The 18,170-nt window shown below is 48.5% G+C and overlaps 1 protein-coding gene across 1 annotated transcript; it reads left to right on the top strand.

Moving 5' to 3' along the window:
- The first annotated feature begins 749 nt into the window (after nt 1-749).
- On the top strand, nt 750-9,017 carry SP5 (Sp5 transcription factor). Its single transcript, XM_051849442.3, has 2 exons — nt 750-1,570; nt 2,255-9,017. The coding sequence occupies exons 1-2, from the start codon at nt 1,520-1,522 to the stop codon at nt 3,419-3,421; spliced, it is 1,218 nt and encodes a 405-aa protein (XP_051705402.1). The 5' UTR covers nt 750-1,519; the 3' UTR covers nt 3,422-9,017.
- The last annotated feature ends 9,153 nt before the right edge of the window (nt 9,018-18,170 follow it).

Below are 18,170 nucleotides of genomic sequence, written 5' to 3'. Positions count from 1 at the left end.
GGGACCCTAGGCCGGAGGGAGGCGGGCTGCTGACTGACCCTCCTCGCCTGAACGTGGGTGGCCATGAGAATTTAGAATCAACACGCCGCCCTGGAGGGCGCTTCTCTGCCCCTGGCGAAGCATGCCCCGCGCCTAGGCAAGAATTGTCTTTTCTTTCCAAAGGTGATAGGAAAAGTTTATATTGACTTTTCTCTCCTCTTCAGGGGCCAACCTCGTATGATCTGTAGTTTGTTGAACCACAACAAAAAAGGCGTCCTTGCCTGCCTTCTTTTGGGCATTTCCCGGGTGGGTCTGTTCCGCTGGCCAGAGCAAGTACTCCCTCGTGGGGGTCTGGGGACAGAAACGACCCGCCGCGCCGCGGGCTCTCTGTGGGGCCTAATCGCCGTCAGCCCTCAGCGTGCGGGGCCGCCAGCCTGCCGGGCCGGGTGAGCACGATGACCTCCCGGGTCTAAGTCAAGGATCGCTCCGGGGGTCCGGCCAAGCCCAGCTTTGGGGGCGAGCGCAGAGTCGGTGCTTTTTCCCAGGCTCATTCTTTGCAGAAGTTGTGGCCCGAGGAAAACTTTCTTGTCGCCGGCAGGAGCGTCACCGGAGGGCCGGGCTGCTGTCGGAGCTGGCAGCCTTGGAGCGTGCGCGCCACCCACGGCCCGCACTGGGCGGCCGCCCGGCCCCGCCCCGGGTCGCAGTCCTGCCCCCGGCTTCATCGCAGCGAGTGGGGGACACGCGGCCGACCGGGTGCGGTTGGTCCCACGCCCCGCCCTGGGAAGTCGCTTGGGCCCGCAGCGTGTGCGGGCGGGTGCTGGGGTTGTGCTGGTTAGCCCAAGGTGTGTATGCACTGGGGAGAGTCAGCCTCTTGCCCCTCGCGCAGGCCCGCGCCTGGAAGCTGGAGCAGATTTTTCTAGAGATAACAAAGACACTTTGTCACTTGGGGCGCTGCTTTGGTGCAAATCTTTAATTGCAAGTGTGTTGGGGGGGGGGGGATCGAGTGTCTCGAGCAACCCAAGCGCTAGTCTCCAGGCGGCAAGGCCCCCTTTGATCAGGAAAATCCAATTATTTGTGTATATACATTTCCCACATAGTGATTACTTCATTAATTGTCCCGCCTTTATCTCCTCCCTTCCCATCCCCCTAATAATCAGTTCTTTTATCCAGACCAACAAACACACCATAGGAGCTTTGTGGATTCAAAGGATTTGCTTTCGCTTCTGAAAGAGCCGCTATTCTTTGATGATTGGGTAGCGGCAAACTTCAAAGCCATAAATCTTCCCTCTGACTGGCTGGCGGCCCAGCAAAGTCCTTATCAAATTCTTGGAGGTGATCCTGAAGCGCTCAGACCGCGCGCGGGGCGAGCGAGCGGGGCGCGGCGAGGGGCGCGGGGCGCGGGGCGCAGGGCGGGGAGGGCCCCGGCGCGCGGAGCGGGCGCCGGGGAGGCACGCTGGGCGGCCGCTCGTCCTCGCCTTCGGGCGTCCATGCCTCGGCGGCGGCGCCCCGCTCGGCAGCCCGCGGCCTGCAAGCTGTAGCCATGGCCGCCGTGGCCGTCCTCCGGAACGACTCGCTGCAGGCCTTCCTCCAGGTCAGAGTCGGGCTCGGGGCGGCGGGGGAGAGGTGGCAAAGGCGGCGGTCCGACCGCGCCTGGAACTCGGCGCGAGGGCGGCCAGCGTCAGACCTAGGGGCGCCGACACTAACTTCACACTTAACCTGGTGTCCGGAGTGTGGCCGTCAGGGGAGGGACGCAGGGAGACGAGAGCTGGTGCCGAGGTGCGCGTTCGGTCCAAAAGCAGGGCCCGGGCTCACCCAGCTGGGCCGGGCCGTCCTGCCGACTTCAGCGCAGGGCCGGCAGGGGAGGAGCGCGAGGGCAGCGCGGTAAAAAGCGCTGAAAAGGCAGAAGGGGGGCGCACGGGCAGCCGGGCTGTGGGTGTTTTCAGACTCCCCGACCAGGAGCCCCGGGCGGCCCGTCGGGTCCGCCCCTCCGGCTTTGCGCCCGCTTCCTCCGAGGCTGGATGGCGTGCGTCTCTTTGCCCCGAGTAGTTTAGCAGGAGGCACTCGCGAGCCCCGCTTGCAGGTAGCGCAGGCACCAAAAGTTTCTTGGGGCCGGTGGCTGCGTGGTGGGGTGCGGTGACGGGGGAGGGACGGCCGGGCGCGGAGGAGGGGCGCGGTATAAGAGCGGGCGTGGGGGCGGCGGGCCTGCCCCGAGTCCGCGCTCAGAGCGCTAACCTTTTGTCTTCTTCTCCGCCCTCCTTCGCCGCCGCCCATGCAGGACCGCACCCCCAGCGCCTCCCCGGACCTGGGCAAGCACTCGCCCCTGGCGCTGCTGGCCGCCACCTGTAGCCGGATCGGCCAGCCGGGCGCGGCGGCGCCCGCGGACTTCCTGCAGGTGCCCTACGACCCGGCGCTGGGCTCGCCCTCCAGGCTCTTCCACCCGTGGACCGCTGACATGCCGGCGCACTCTCCCGGCGCGCTGCCGCCCCCACACCCCAGCCTGGGGCTTACGCCGCAGAAAACGCACCTGCAGCCGTCTTTCGGGGCTGCGCACGAGCTGCCGCTCACACCCCCTGCCGACCCCTCGTACCCCTACGAGTTCTCGCCAGTCAAGATGCTGCCTTCGAGCATGGCGGCCCTGCCCGCCAGCTGCGCGCCCGCCTACGTGCCGTACGCGGCTCAAGCCGCGCTGCCCCCGGGCTACTCCAACCTGCTGCCCCCGCCGCCTCCACCGCCGCCGCCCCCGCCGCCCCCGCCGCCACCGCCCACCTGCCGCCAACTGTCCCCCAATCCGGCCCCCGACGACCTACCGTGGTGGAGCATCCCGCAGACGGGCGCCGGGGCCTCCGGAGTTCCAGGGGGCGGCCTCCCCGGTGCTTGTTCCGGGGGCCCCCACGCGCCGCGCTTCCCCGCCTCGGCAGCCGCTGCGGCCGCGGCCGCCGCCGCCGCCGCCCTGCAACGCGGCCTGGTGTTGGGCCCGTCGGACTTCGCGCAGTACCAGAGCCAGATCGCAGCGCTGCTGCAGACCAAGGCTCCCCTGGCGGCCACGGCCAGGAGGTGCCGCCGCTGCCGCTGCCCCAACTGCCAGGCGGCGGGCGGCGCCCCCGAGGCGGAGCCGGGCAAGAAGAAGCAGCACGTGTGCCACGTGCCGGGCTGCGGCAAGGTGTACGGCAAGACGTCGCACCTGAAGGCGCACCTGCGCTGGCACACGGGCGAGCGGCCTTTCGTGTGCAACTGGCTCTTCTGCGGCAAGAGCTTCACGCGCTCGGACGAGCTGCAGCGGCACCTGCGGACTCACACGGGCGAGAAGCGCTTCGCCTGCCCCGAGTGCGGCAAGCGCTTCATGCGCAGCGACCACTTGGCCAAGCACGTCAAGACGCACCAAAATAAGAAGCTCAAGGTAGCCGAGGCCGGGGTGAAGCGGGAGAACCCGCGGGACCTGTGAGCCCACCCTGGGAGCACCCCGGAAGGCCGCTCCCGTCTCGGGACCCCTTCCTGGTACTTTTGCGGGGGGTCCCGGGGGCCCTGGACGCAGCTGTCCCCGGGGGAGACTCAGCAGACCACTTTCCGCCGCCCGCCTCCCAAAGAGGAGCCAGGCTGTGGGCTTGCTCGGCGCTCGGACACAGGGACCCGGTGCCCAGGAGGCGCGGAGGAGGTAGAGTAGGGACCCGAAGGCGCTTGGGTCAGGTTTGGGAACCCTGCATCACAATCACACCAGAGCAGCTTCAAACTCTGACCCAATCTCGCCGTCTGGGGGACCTGCAGTTTGGGGGCGCCCACCCTGGGCTGACCTTGTATATAGGAAACGCTGCTGGATTAAAACGCAGGGACCTGGGGAGATTTCAGACAGTTCTCGGGTTTTCGCTAGGACCGGCTCGGGCTTTGTACAGGTTATTTAATAGCTTTGTTAAAGAATATAATAATTATAACGTTAATAAAACAAAAAAGTTCCTTTTGTCCTCGGCTCCTCGCAGAGCTACAGCATGATATGTCTCTGTAAAGCGATCGGCAGTTGCAGCGTGAAAATAAATTACGTTCACTCCGGGGTCACCTCGGGAAGACCCCGCTGAGCCGGTCTCGTTTGATCTTTTCTTCTTCCGGGAGGCTGTGCGGCGAGGTCGGGTTTCAGCAGGATCCGCGTAGTTCCCAGGGGCGGCCTGGGGCGGAGGCGGGTGCGGTGCTCGCAGTTCTGGGCGAGCGCGCAGGGTGCGAGGATGGAAGCAGGGCTGGCTTGGAAAAGGCCTGAGCGAGGACCTCCGAGCTGTCGCGCGGCGTTGGGACTTCGCCCTGGACGCCCGGGTTTCTCACACACGTTGGGCACCTGCTGCCCGCTCACGCAGTCTGCGGTCTTTGGATCCGGCAGATTTCCTCTGCTTTCAGTCTGGTGGTGCTCTCGGGACAGGTCCCGCGGGGGCTGAGCTTTCTCCCCGCAGTCCGCCGTGGTCGTGTCTGGGGAGACCCTGGCGACCCTGGGGGATCTGGAGAGTGACCGAGAAACTGGGAAACCCTGTTCAGGTCGGTGCTTACCAGGCAGAACCAAGAAGATAGCAGCTCCTGAGGCGCCCTTTCAGCATTTCAGCCCCCTCGGGATACCCGGCGTGGTGCTGCTTGCTTCTGTCTTAGCCTCTGTTGTGGAGAGCTTTCCAAGTCCTGTTTCACACTGACCACCTAGAGGTTTCTGCTTAGGCCTGGAAGTTTGACTTGGAAATTAAACAAAAAAAAAATCATTGAAGTATACGAAGATGTCTCAGGGAGGAGCCAGGGATACTCATTAACTTGGAAATAGAACATTTTCATCTAGATTTCTCACTTTCCTCTCAAATGTGAAGTGTTAAAGTTTACAGGTGTGTTTTCAGATCTCAGCTCGATGGTTTCGGGTATTTGCGTTTTAAACTCAAACTGAAAACTTAATCAGCAGTTACAGCTTCTGCTTTAGAATGTGCAACAAGCAGGAAATGTTCTAAAATGTGTTAATAACGTTAAGTAAGCAGCGTTAATGCCAAATGTGCGTGGCACTGAGTAAACTCTTCGTGTAAAAGACGTGTATGTAAGTCGATGGAACTTAAGGGTGACTGAAGGGAGGGGCTGCTCTTGAGATCCAGGTCAAGTAGAACGCAAACCTACATAATTGAGAGGGAAATTACTTTTTATATTCCTTAGAAACAGCATCGTGACTCTAACTCAGGACAAGATAGTAAATACATAGTCCTTTTGGAACTATGTGGTGGCACAGTTCTATTTAATGACAGATTAGAATGTGAGTCTTCCCAGTTCTTTCCCTGGGAAAAGCGGTTCGGGTTAAATTTTCAAGGGTGTGGCAGTTTTGCAAGCAATAAGAAGAAGTTGCTAGATACTAACATTAATATCCATCCACATGTGTAACCTTAATCTGAACCAATTCTAATCAATCAACCATCTTGGTTTAGTTTAAGAAGACACACGCAGATGTATAAATCAGCGTGGAGAGTTGCAAAAACCCACTCTCACTTCTGAGCCATGCCTTGGGATCAACTTCAGTCGGACAAAGTCTTTTGGCAGGTGATGGGAAAGAGGAGAGGCCTTGGCAGAGTGAAAACATCAAGGGCTTTGGACTCTGAGATTTTGAAGTGATTATCTCATGTGGGCAGAAGCCTTGATATGGAAAGAAAAATGGCAATTTTGAAATCAATCTGCTACCTCTTATTGACAGCTATGATCATTTATTTAGTATCCAAACAGATGAAGTGTTGAAGATCAAGTTCCCTTAGAACTTTAACTTTGTGGCTGCTCAGAGGAAAAAAAAATAGGTAAAGTGTATCAAATTTAATATTTGAATACATTATATGTTGAAGGTAATTATATATATAATTTTGATTATTAAGAGAAAAACTAGATAAAATATTTGGAATTTACCAAAAATAATGTAATACAATTTCTAAAAGCAGAACAAAGTCATTTGATGACAAAATCACTTTCTTATGGTTTCACTTAACGAACGTGCAGAGTTTTACAATGTGGTAAAAGTATGGTCTTTAGATGAACTTGGTACAGCTCAAAGACTGTTGCTCATTTTACCACTGCAAATCTGTGTTCCAATTACTTTAGGGAAAAAAGTATATGTCCTTATCCAGTCGTTTTAGTGTTGTCCAAGGATAGGGAAGCATTTTATGTTGGTACTGAAAATAAGCTAACAAATGCTGGGAAATGCGAGTTTGATGATGCAGAAATGTATTAGAGTTTACAAGCTGTTGAAATTTAGTCTGCTGCTGTGTGCTTTATTTGTTTCATAAAACTACAACCAGAGTGCCACTTAGGACTTTAAAAATTACTTTAAAATACATCAGTATGCAAGAACTAATTGTGTGCATAACTTAGACATAAATTAGCACACTCATAATAGAAAATGTAATGAAATTCAAATGAAGTTTAAAAGCAAATTACTATTAATTATAAACTAAAATTTATTTTTAATTGGAGTTTACCAACATCAAAAAAGTAAGTTTAACCACCAACTTTATAGAAGGCTCTCCTTAAAGGCCTCAGCACACGAAAGTTTTAAAAACTAATTGAAGAAAATGTTAATGACTGTGTCAAATGTCAGTAGACATTTTAGGTTATTTAAAAACAATTAATCAATTGTATTGGTTACAGACTACTATGGTACAGTGTCTTATTTTAGCAAAGCATAAACTTTGTGTGAATAAAGGAACCATTTTGGAAGCAGAGAAATTGCATTAGCAGTAAATTAGCTAGTTTGGAGTTGTGAGTTTCTGATCATAGTAAAACTTCATGGCAAGAAAAAATTGTGCAAATATATTCTTTCTACTAATTCTTAATAGTTCTGATTATGAATGAAGGTTAATTATGTTAAAGAAAGTACAACTGTGCTGTTCATCTCCATGTTAGCCTTTTCTAGATTTAGACAGAGCTTAAAACTAAGAACTTCAAAAAGTTCATGGGAAAATTGAGTTAAAATATGTTTATTTACATGAAAAACTATTGAGGTCCCTGCAGGGTTTTTCTGTAACATGCATTTCCATGGACTTTCTGAAGACCTTTCTTATTTTAAATTATTTTTCTTGAATCAAACAAGACATAGCAAGTAAAAAGTTTATCTTGCTGAGCCTACTTCTTACTGAATCCTATTTGAAATGATGACATTTGTGGAAAAGAGCTTTCACCCCAACTTGCACTGTTGTCTTTTTTAATACCGTGGGTTTTAAAACAATCCATTTAATGCAGCACCTTGGTGTTTCCGGTTTGTTTTGGTTCTGTGGGAGTTTCACAGAATGTTGTTACAGCAGTGGCTATGGACTCCAAATCCACACAAACAGTAAGCTGTCTAGGGCTCTAAAATCGCAACCCACTTTTACCTGAGTTACCTCATCATATTTACATAAAGACAGCTTAAGGTAAATTGACAATACTCATCAAAATATACTGTGCCGTGGGGTCAGATTTAGACCTTACACTTTCCTTTAAAATAAACATAATTATACTTTTCTAATGTTCCAAATTGAAGGCCACTCAAAACTAGTCATAATTATGTTCTGTTAAATATCATTATGTTCCTGTGGTTTGCGTCATAGAGGGCTCCGCGTCAGACCCAGGGCAGCGTTGAAATGCTCCATGCAGACACAGCTGGAGAAAGTAGGGAAAGTGAAGTGCACATTTAGATGGATGCGTGTGACGGGGGAGGTATATTTAGATTAATACACTGAAAGGACATATTCTGTTACCCAGCCACTGGAAGAGTAAACTAATTCATATGCCAGTCATATATGTAATTTAGTCAGTGAATTTTTCTCCACTGTTGTTCAGACTCAACACATTTTTTGCATGAAGATGTCAATTGCTCCTCGCTTGATTGTTTTATAAGAATTTGATATGTCACCAGGGACAGACATGTTCAAAATCAACTTGAAGGCATTGCAAAATAACTTACATAATGCTCCCATAATGAATAAGTGATATGTGTTCAACAAAGATGTAATCAGCTATGGATCACTGCAACTGTTTTTTTGAGAGTTTCTCAGTAGTTTTTACAATTTCTTAATTTCTAACCGGAGATTTGTCCATGGTTGATACAGTGTAGTGAGCTTCATGCTGACAGTGTGATGACTTCCCTTTCTAGACTTCATACATTTTTTCCTTCATGTCTTTAGTGACTATTTAAAGTTTAATTTCTCTTGGGCTATTTAATTCATAATCCAGTCTTTGCATGTGAACTGCAGTAGTTATGCACAACATACATACACTGTGTTAACGAAAACATTCTGTCTGTCTAATATCAGAACTCAGTTGAGAGGAAGTCCAGTTCTTAGTCTGATACCACATGGAAAATCTGCAATTTTCTCTTTTCAAAAAGTTGTTTCAGCATTATGAGGATTCTGTCTTTCAGAAAAGTTTACTTTACAGTGAAACTGTTCACCTGAACTTTTTTCATTACCTATCAAAATTCTGACATCAAAAATAAATTAAAATGTTCTGAAGTCTAAGGGAGATTATGTCACCTGACTTTTTAAATATACACTCAACACTGAGTCGTATGGGGTGCTTTATAATGACTTTTACGTTTAGGATAATCTAAAGCACAGATGGGAAACATCTGGCTCACAGCTTAATTTCATTTAATTTACGAGACAAATCTCAAGGCTAACTTCTCATTTATAGCTATAGTTGGGGAAAATGTATCCCAATTTTCAAACTATTTGGTGACAATTCCTGAATGTCTACATGAGATACCATGAAAGTTGCTTTCTTTTGTTTCTGTCTTTGTGAGATTTTTCCTTTCTTCTTTGCAGAGCTTTCATTTTCTGTTCTGTGTGACTCTTCCTTGTGGATGTCACATGTCCACTGTATATCCGTGTCCTCCGCTGGCATGGAAACTTTCATTTCGTGTTGCTTTTCTCTAAGTGGTTATGCCCTTTATTTGATTGGACTCCCTATCATGCAGAACTCAACAGAATTCTTAACTGTAGTGCTTTTAAATATGTATTTTTAAAATCTTTGTATTTGTTGGTCAATATTTTACATGTTGGTGAATTAAATGTATAGCTCTATTTGTAGACTCAAGTAATGTTTTATTTATGTAGTACATGACTAATAGCCCCTGTATTTATCTCACAGTTGAACATAAAATTATAAAATATGATAGAGGATTAGGTTCTAAGGTAATCCCAGTTTGGATACATTTTAATTAGTAAAAAATGTACACCAAAGAAGTAGATTAGTCGAAACAATAAGCATAGTCCTTTTTTGAGATAAAATGTTCATAAAGGGGATGTGAACTAAGACAGTGAGATTGAGCTGTTTGTATTTCTGATTGAGGTTATTTGGTAGCGACTTCTTTTCCTCTCAAAGCCTTTATTCTCTCATTTGGCCTTTGATGAAGTCTGTCCTCTCTTGATAATACAACAGACAGCTACTAAGAAAATCATCGTGGTAACACATTTTTGTACCGAGCCTGTGTTTGAAGTAGAAAGTTGCTAAGCCGTTTTCTAAGGAGAAAGCACTCCCTTCAGGAATCATGGATTCAGACTTGTTGATAGCAAAGCTGGGCGCCGGAGGAACCAGGAGCTGGAAGCTCCCGGGCTGCAGCTGCAGCTGCCCCCTTGCTTCCTTCTGTAGCAGGGAGATCTGGAAGGGGGGGGGCGGCTCATGGGGAACAACAGGACCCGGGGGCACGAGGCGTGGGGACCCTAAGAGGCGTTGTGATAGGGCCGTCACAGGGAAGCTGACAGGCAAGGTTTCAGCTCCTCCCCTGCCTTGGAAGGGACCCTGGGGAGGAAAGTCCTTCCCTCACGCCAGGTTCCTTTCTTTTCTGAACCCCAAGATGAGCATACAGAGGCCGTAGAGGAGGAGTAGGCTTTGCCTACAGGCATTTGGACTTGGGGGAATCTTTGTGTTCTTTTCCTAAGTTGAAATAACTTCAAACCTATAAATCACAATGCTCAACTAAGTCTTATTATGGCTGCTGGAAATGCATCAGTATTCTGGGTAACCCTGCCACTCTGGCAACTGATTTCGGAAGCCTAGCTTCCTGTTTTGTTTTGTTTTAGATTTATTTATGTATTTATTTATTTGAAAGACAGTGACAGAGAGATTGGTCTTCCATCCCCCTAGTACACTCCCCAAATGTTTGCAACAGCTGGGGCTTGGCTAGGCTGAAGCCAGGAGCCCCGGAACTCCATTCACGCCTCCCACATGGCTGGCAGAGACCCAAGTAAAATACTTGAGCCATCATCTGCTGCTTCCCAGGCATGTGAGCAGGGAGCTGGATTCAATGGAGTAACAGACTCAAACCTGCACTTCGATGTGGGATGCAGGCGTTCCAAACAGCAGCTTGACCCACTTTGCCAAAATTCCTGCCTCCAGAAGTCTACCTTCTAAAAATATGGTTTGTTCTTTCAGTCAGCAGCATTAAAGAGCAGCAAAGGTTGGGGCTGGCGCTGTGGCATAGCAGGTAAAGCCACCGCCTGCAGTGCCAGCATCCCATTTGGAGGCTGGTTCAAGTCCCAGATGCTCCACTTCCAAACCAGCCCTCTGCTATGGCCTGGAAAAGCAACAGAACACATTCCAAGTCCTTGGGCCCCTGCACCCACGGGAGACCTGGAAAAAGCTCCTGGCTCCTGGCTTTGGATTGGTACAACTCCGACCTTTGTGGCCATCTGGGGAGTGAACCAGAGGATGGAAGACCTCTATCTCTCTGCCTCTGCCTCTCTGTAACTCTGCCTTTCGAATAAATAAATAAATCTTTTAAACAACAACAAAGAGCAGCAAAGATAACTCAGGATAAATCAGCCAACCCCTGTGCAAGTGATACCAGATTGTAGTGACCTCACCGTAGCATTGGCTTTCAAAGGCAGTGCTTCCGGCTGTGTGACTTTTTGTAAGCACTCTGCTACGATGCACAGCCCCAAGTCCTTTTACTTTGGAAATTTCACAGGAAAACAACAGGACTGAAAAGTATAGTAACTTTGCAGTAATTAAGTAGGCATGATCACTAGGGTTTGAAAGCTTTGATCCTCATTAAATTTAGGGGAAACTTTCTTTCTCCATATCCTTAAAGTCAGTCAACTTGATTATACAAATAAGTGCCCAGGTGGGGCATTTGACATAGCAATTAAGATGCCACTTGGGCCAGCCACGTCCCATATTGCAGTGTCTAGATTTGAGCTCTGGATCCAGTCTCCATTCCAATTTCCTACTAGTGTGCACCCTGGGAGGTGGCAGGTGATGGCTCAAGGACTTGGGTTCCTGACACTCATGTTGGAGACCCAGATTAAGTTCCTGGCTCCTGGTGCTTCAGCATGGTCCAGCTCTAGCTGTTACAGACTTTTGGGGAGTGAACCAGTGAGAGAAAGGTCTCACCCTCCCTTTCTCTCTCTTTGCCTTTCAAATAAATAAAAAATAAATTTTTAAAGAGTATATGCATACTTAATTCAGTATCTGTCATATTCAAAATATACACCTAACACAACTCACTTTACCGAACGATTAGGAGCATTTAATGTCTCTAGTCTGTAAGATACAATGATGATTGGAAGATGCACACAACCCTTCATAGAGCTCACAATTCCAAAAGAGGTAAAGCACAGGCACAAATGAATAAAGTACAAGGCATAATACTCACTGAAAGCAACCAACATAATTCCTATCAAAGCCCAAAGCACAGAGAAATTACTTCAGGTCCTAACAATGACAAGCTGTTTGATGCACACACAGGTATTCTGCTTTTACCCACAATCCACAAACAGCATCTGCGGCTTCAGAACCCGCTAGCTTTTTCCCCAGAGCTGCTGGCTGTAGACAGCGTGCTGCCCCACCAGCAGCATCACACAGCATCACTTGTTAGGAAAGCAAATCGCATGGGCCCAGCCCCCAGCCTTCCTAAATCAGAAACTCTAGAGGTGGGGCCCAGAAGTCTGTATTTAGAGCAGTCCTCCTGGTGAGTGTGAGGCACACCCAAGCTTCAGAACCATCAGTGTAAAATGCACATTTTAACCATGTGTAAAATGAGAAGTGAATTCTCTCGGCTAAAAGAGTTCTCCTAAGTGACTTTTGGGCTAAGTCCCTCACCCAGTTGAGAAAACTGGGTTCTAACTCCCAGCGAGAAGACAGCAACAGTCTTACAGAGGGATTCCTACGTGCACATTTTACAATTCTGTAGACAGTTACCCTTTCATAGTATTTAATAGCAATGGAAGATTTACATTTTTTGAATTATAAATCACATATTTTATCTGTTAGGGGACTTTTCCTCATGAAGTGGAACAATGACTTTGAGCAACATCTGTTTTCTTGAAAGGAATATGCAGCTAAGTGACAGTCTGGCTTCTCAGTGTCATTGGATGATTAATAACTAAATATCTCAGGGCACGTAGAAACTCCACCACGAAGAGCAAAAAACACATGCACGCTCCAAGCTGCAGAAATGCAGCGAGGACACTTCTGCCAGACAAGCACAGTCGCTGCAAGCCTTGGTTTTGCTCTAATGGCCTTTTTTGCCAATAACTTGCTGAAACTACCCACAGGGGAAAGATTTAGGTTCACTGGTCTTGCGTGTTGCTCACGCACTGAATTTTTTAAAGGGCCCGGGGTGAGTGTACTGTAGCAACCCTGTCTTTAAGGTTGCTGTAAGACAGGGCTTAGAAATAGACCTCAGCTCTGTACTTCACACGTCATATTGTGCACGATACAAACACGCTTAGCTGTCAATTTTAAAAAATAATCTAAAAAGTTTTTTAAAATACAAGAAACTTTGGTCCATGCCTGCATTATCCACAGTGCAGTGAAGAGTTAAGCACCTGCCATAGATACCAGAACCCCAGAAAAGGGAGGGATGAACGCAGACTCTGGCACCTGGGAGGGATTCAGGGACGTAGCATCAGAAGGGGCTCTGGCCTGAGGCTGCTGGAGGACGGGAATGTGGCTGTGGGCTTTTATGTGCTTGACAGTGACCTAGGATGCTGGTTTAAATGCAGAATTCTGAGCTATGGCCTTCCAGGACTGCTGGTTTTTTGGGCCCCAGGGTGAGGCCTCCTCATAGCCATCACCCCAGTGACTCTAAGACAGGAGGTTGGCAGAGCACCATTGCAGAAACACATGCCTACAAGACGAAAACGTAGTGGGTGGAGCAATTTCAGAGCATATAGACAGTGGCAAGTGCTCAAGTAATAAATTCATATTTAGTTTTCTTTTTTAGAAAGTCCACAGTTTATGTGCTAAGATCTAAGGTACAGTATACTCCATAATGCTGAAGAGGAGCAGTGGCTTAGAACCTTTATCTTAGGTCTTTTTTTTTAAGATTTATTTATTTATTTGAAATTCAGAGATACACAGAGAGAGGAGAGAGAGAGAGAGAGAGAGAGAGAGAGAGAGAAACAGTCTTCCATCCACTGGTTCAATCACCAATTGGCTGCAAGGGCCGGCGCTGGGCCGATCTGAAGCCAGGAGCCAGGAGCTTCCTCTGGGTCTCCCACGTGGGTGCAGGGGCCCAAGGACTTGGGCCATCTTTCACTGCTTTCCCAGGCCATAGCAGGGAGCTGGATCAGAAGTGGAGCAGCTGGGTCTCCCAACTGGTGCCTATATGGGATGCCGGCGCTTCAGGCCAGGGCGTTAACTCGCTGTGCCACAGCACCGGCCTCTATCTTAGGTCTTCGCCAAATGCAGCTGAAATCACAATCCTTTCCTTGTCAAAATGTAAGCGTAGTGGCCAGCGCTGCGGCATAGTGGGTAAAGCAGTGCCTACAATTCCAGCATCCCTTACGGCCGCCAGTTTGAGTCCTGGCTGCTCCACTTGCAATCCAGCTCCGTGCTAAAGTCCTGGGAAATCAGTAGAGGATGGCCCAAGGGCTTGAGCCCCAGCACCCATGAAGGAGACCTGGATGAAGCTCCTAGCTCCTGGCTCCTGACTTCAGCCTGACCCAGACCTAGCCTTTGCAGCCATTTGGGGAGTGAACCAGTGGATGTCAGCTCTCTTGCTCTCTCTCTCTCTCTCTCTCTCTCTGTCTAACTCTGCCTTTCAAATAAATGAAATAAATATTTTTTAATGTAAGAGTAAAGACATTAATAGTCAATAGAATTTGCTAAATTCCCAACTAGAATTGGGTAACTTCTGAATAGAAGTCAGAAAAATTGAGATAAATAGGTATCTCATTCAGAGCTTGTATTTTTGGTGACATTTCAGAATCAAAGATTCATCAGAGTTTATAATTAAAATCATCTGACAGTCCTCCAAATCAAACCTGTTCTTTGTATAGATGAGGCAGCCAGTATTATCCAGGGAAGAGAAATGATTCACGCCATTGATTCTACAACCCAGGTCTCGTGCGTGTAACTCCAACCTCTGAAATCCCATAGGTTCTGTGGCCTAGGTGAGCTTACAGCCAGGTTGCCCTATGGACAGGATTGGAGCATTTCGCTACTACATGAATAGGGGAACATGGAGTGAATCAAATAGTCTCAAAAATATTTTCATTAGTATCACAGAGATCCTAAAGGAAGAAATAAGCATTTCAGGTCACGATTATAAATCTAGTCACTCTGTGAAAGTTATTCGCTTCTTCAACAAAGTGTACGAAGAGCCTCCTGTATGCCAGGCAGTGTTTTGGACATTGGGGTAGAGCAGCAAAAAACACAGACAAAACGCCAGCCCTCACAGAGTGTGCATTCTAGTGAGATCACTGTGTTGTAGCTCTTATTCCCTTCCCTATTGCCCTACCTCATTGTCATTCTGTTCACTTTCTTTCTTTTTTTTTTTTTAAGATTCATCTTTATTTATTTGAAAGAGAGTTACAGAAAGAGGTAGAGACAGAGAGAGAAAGAGAAGTCTTCTACCTGCTGGTTCACTCCCCAAATGGCTGCAACAGCCGGAGCTACGCCAATCCAAAACCAGCAGACAGGAACTTCTTCCAGGTCTCCCGTGAGGGTGCAGGGGCCCAAGGACTCAGGCCATCTTCTACTACTATCCCAGGCCAAAGCAGAGAGCTGGATCAGAAGTGGAGCAACCAGGACTAGAACCAGCACCCATATGAGATGCTGGCGCTTCAGGCCAGGGCTTTAACCTGCTGTGCCACAGTGCTGGCCCCCATTCTGTTCACTTTCAGCTTTATTTATTCCACAGATATTTGTCAAATGTCTACAGAGGCCAGAGACTATGATTATCCATCATGAAAAAGGTATACAGGACTGGCGTTGTGGAACAGTGAGTTAAGCCGCCGACTACATGGTGGCATCCCACAGGGGCACCATTTCAGGTCCCGGCTACTCCAATTTCAATCCAGCTCCCTGCTAATGTACCCAGGAAAGCACCAGAGGATGGCTCAATTCCCTGGGCCCCTGTATCCACCTGGGAGACCAGGATTTGGGTCTTGGCTTCCAATTTTCCCCTGGAATTTGGAAGGGGAGGAGGGAGCAGATGGGAGTCCTCTCACTCTCAAATAAACTAAATGTAAAATTAAAAAAAAAAAAAAAGTCATACAAACTCCTTGCCCTCATGGGTCCCACAGTCTGGAAGGAGATAGTTAAGACACAGTGCCTTGAGGAACCAGAGAGCAGGGGCTGTTCACGACTGCTCACCAGAGCAGTCGGGCCCAGCACGTAATATTTACTTAATAAATGGTTTTGTTGTTAATATAAGGCTAAGCATGGTCAAATATAAGGATGCTGTAGATTCCACTGGGACCCTCCCTTCCCATCAGCATCAATTGTAGAGTTAAAGACCAGAGACGCTTTGTGCCATTGGGTGAGGGTAAGGTGATGTTCTAGGAAGCTGCCTGCTGCCTCTCTCTACCCCTACAGTACCTTGGTTGTGACATCTCTGAGGAAACCTCAACCTCCCAGTGTCTAAAAGTTACTCCCTTGTATTTCCCAAGTCTCATCACCACAACTTTTTAGAAACTTCTACACTTTTTTTTCACTTCATTCAAAGGCAGAAAGACAGAGAGACAGAGAACATCTGTCTGCTGGCTCACTCCCCAGAGCAAAGCCCCAGGATCTCAGAACTCAGCCTAGGTCTCCCGTATGAGTGGCAGGGACCCCTCTACTTGAAAAAGCATCTGCTGCCTCCCAGAGTGCATATTAGTAAGAAGCTGGATAGGAAGTGGTGGAGTCAGGACTCGAACTCATATTCTGATACAGGTTGTGAGTGTCCCAATCACGGCACCAAACACCCAGCTCAGCTTTTAAAAAAAATCACCCTGCCACCTGCTTCCTGGTTATTACTATCAAAATCTAAACCCCTTTAGAAGATGATGTGAAATGAGACCATTCAAAGGCAAAAAACACAAAGGCAGGAAATGGTAGAATCCAGATCTAAGGAGAGAAGAGCGTCTTGGATTGGAAAAGGTTGTTGGTGGTGTGAGTGTGTGTCATGTAGAGTTGATGGATCTGGGGCCATGGAAGGACCACACTGCAGAAGAGACAGGTATGCTGTTCCTAAAAGGTTAGACCCAGAGCAGGCGACAATTCTTGACAAAGACTCCTATGTTTTTTCTTCCTTTTATTACCTGTCAGGTTCTGTGCATCAGAAGTCCAGGCACTGTTTAGTCACACCCTTTGCTGCAGGATCTCTTATAGGGCCGCAGCCAAGGTGTCACCCAGGGCTGGATGCACCCAGGGCTGGCTAATCTCAAGGCTTGCCTGGTGAAGGATCCATTTCCAAACACAAGTAGTTGTTGGAAAGTTTCAGTTCTTTGTTGACTATTGAGCTAAGGACCAAGGTTCTTGGCTGGCTGTTGCCTGGAGACTGGTTTCCATGTATGGTTTCTTGCTGTATGGACTCTGCAACATGGCTGCTTGCTTCGTTAAAGCATGCAAGCTGGGAAGGCAATAGAGGCTGCTAGCAAGCTGGAAATAGATTTTATAATCCAATCATGAAATTGAGAGCCTATTGACATTCTGTGCATTTGAAGAAAGTTATACAAGAGATGAGGATGACATAAGGCTTGAATAATACCAAAGGCAGGGATCAATGGGGGTCACTTTTAGAGACTGCCTATCATACCCTGCGACATAGGCTGTCCAAAATAATCATGGTAGGCCAGTGCCGTGGCTCACTTGGCTAATCCTCTGCCTGCAGCACTGGCACCCCGGGCTCTAGTCCTGGTTGGGGCGCCGGATTCTGTCCCGGTTGCTCCTCTTCCAGTCCAGCTCTCTGCTGTGGCCCGGGAGTGCAGTGGAGGATGTCCCAGGTCCTTGGGCCCTGCACCTGCATGGGAGACCAGGAGGAAACACCTGGCTCCTGGCTTCATAGCGGCCATTTGAGTGGTGAACCAACGGAAAAAGGAAGACCTGTCTCTCTCTCTCTCTCTCTTTCTCTCACTGTCTAACTCTGTCTGTAAAACACACACACACACACACACACACATACACAAAATAATCATGGTAATAGAGTCATTGATACAGACTACAGGGGTGCTTGAAAAGTTCATGGAAACTGGAATTAAAAGATGAGTTCATTCTTGTTGCATATACTCTTAAAGTCCGTGCATATTTTTCCATAACACACATTTCCTATGAACTTTCTGAAGACTCATAGATAGCTTGGACAGTCTCTCAGCATCAGCCATGATGCTTCCTCGCCAGTGAGAGACAACCAATTGTCCCCAAACATCCATCTTACGATTTGTCCTTTTAGCAATAGTAGTTCTCTGGTTTCAGGGAGGAGGCATATGAATGTCCACCAAAAGACTATATATCCCAGCCTCCCTTGCAGTTGGGCATGCTCATTGGACTGAGTCCCCACCAATGGGATGTGAGCCTAAGGGCTGCGAGCCACTTGTGGGAGACAGCCTTGAAAGAAAGCTGCATACCCTCTGCTTCTCCTTCCTGAGGCCAGAATGCTGATGGACACCCAACTCCCATGAGGATGAAAGCCAGAAGCAGGCAAAGTAATGCAACAGAAGGATTCAGGCATCACTTGAGGCAGAGCAGCCCAGGACTCTTGGCAAAGCAGCTGGGCTTTTCTTTGAGACATAAATGGGCCCCTTTGGATAAGCCCTTGTTATGCGGTGCTGATTGTGACACAGCGCTTCTAAGTCAGTTATTGGCAGTGCTGCTGCTGAGCTCTCTTGGGGCAACTGTGTCTTACGTCCCTTTAAAAGAGTGCTAAGACAGCAAGCCACGTGATGCCACAGGTGTCAACGTTTTAGCTCCTCCAAGGCTGTGTCTGCTGTTGTCCTCAAAATGAGTTCTCACCCCCTCTTAGGATG

This window comes from Oryctolagus cuniculus, chromosome 3 (assembly GCF_051225735.1).
Source record: "Oryctolagus cuniculus isolate XC-2025 breed Fujian yellow rabbit chromosome 3, ASM5122573v1, whole genome shotgun sequence".
Classification (NCBI taxonomy): domain Eukaryota; kingdom Metazoa; phylum Chordata; class Mammalia; order Lagomorpha; family Leporidae; genus Oryctolagus; species Oryctolagus cuniculus.
The sequence above is the reverse complement of the archived record's forward strand: the minus strand, read 5'-3'. Positions and strand labels throughout refer to the sequence as shown.

What these genes read in the sequence shown, in the direction of transcription:
- SP5 (XM_051849442.3), top strand. Translation starts at nt 1,520, where the DNA reads ATGGCCGCCGTGGCCGTCCTCCGGAACGACTCGCTGCAGGCCTTCCTC. An exon ending in CGCTGCAGGCCTTCCTCCAG is followed by an intron (nt 1,571 to 2,254) that starts GTCAGAGTCGGG and finishes CCGCCCATGCAG; the next exon opens with GACCGCACCCCCAGCGCCTC.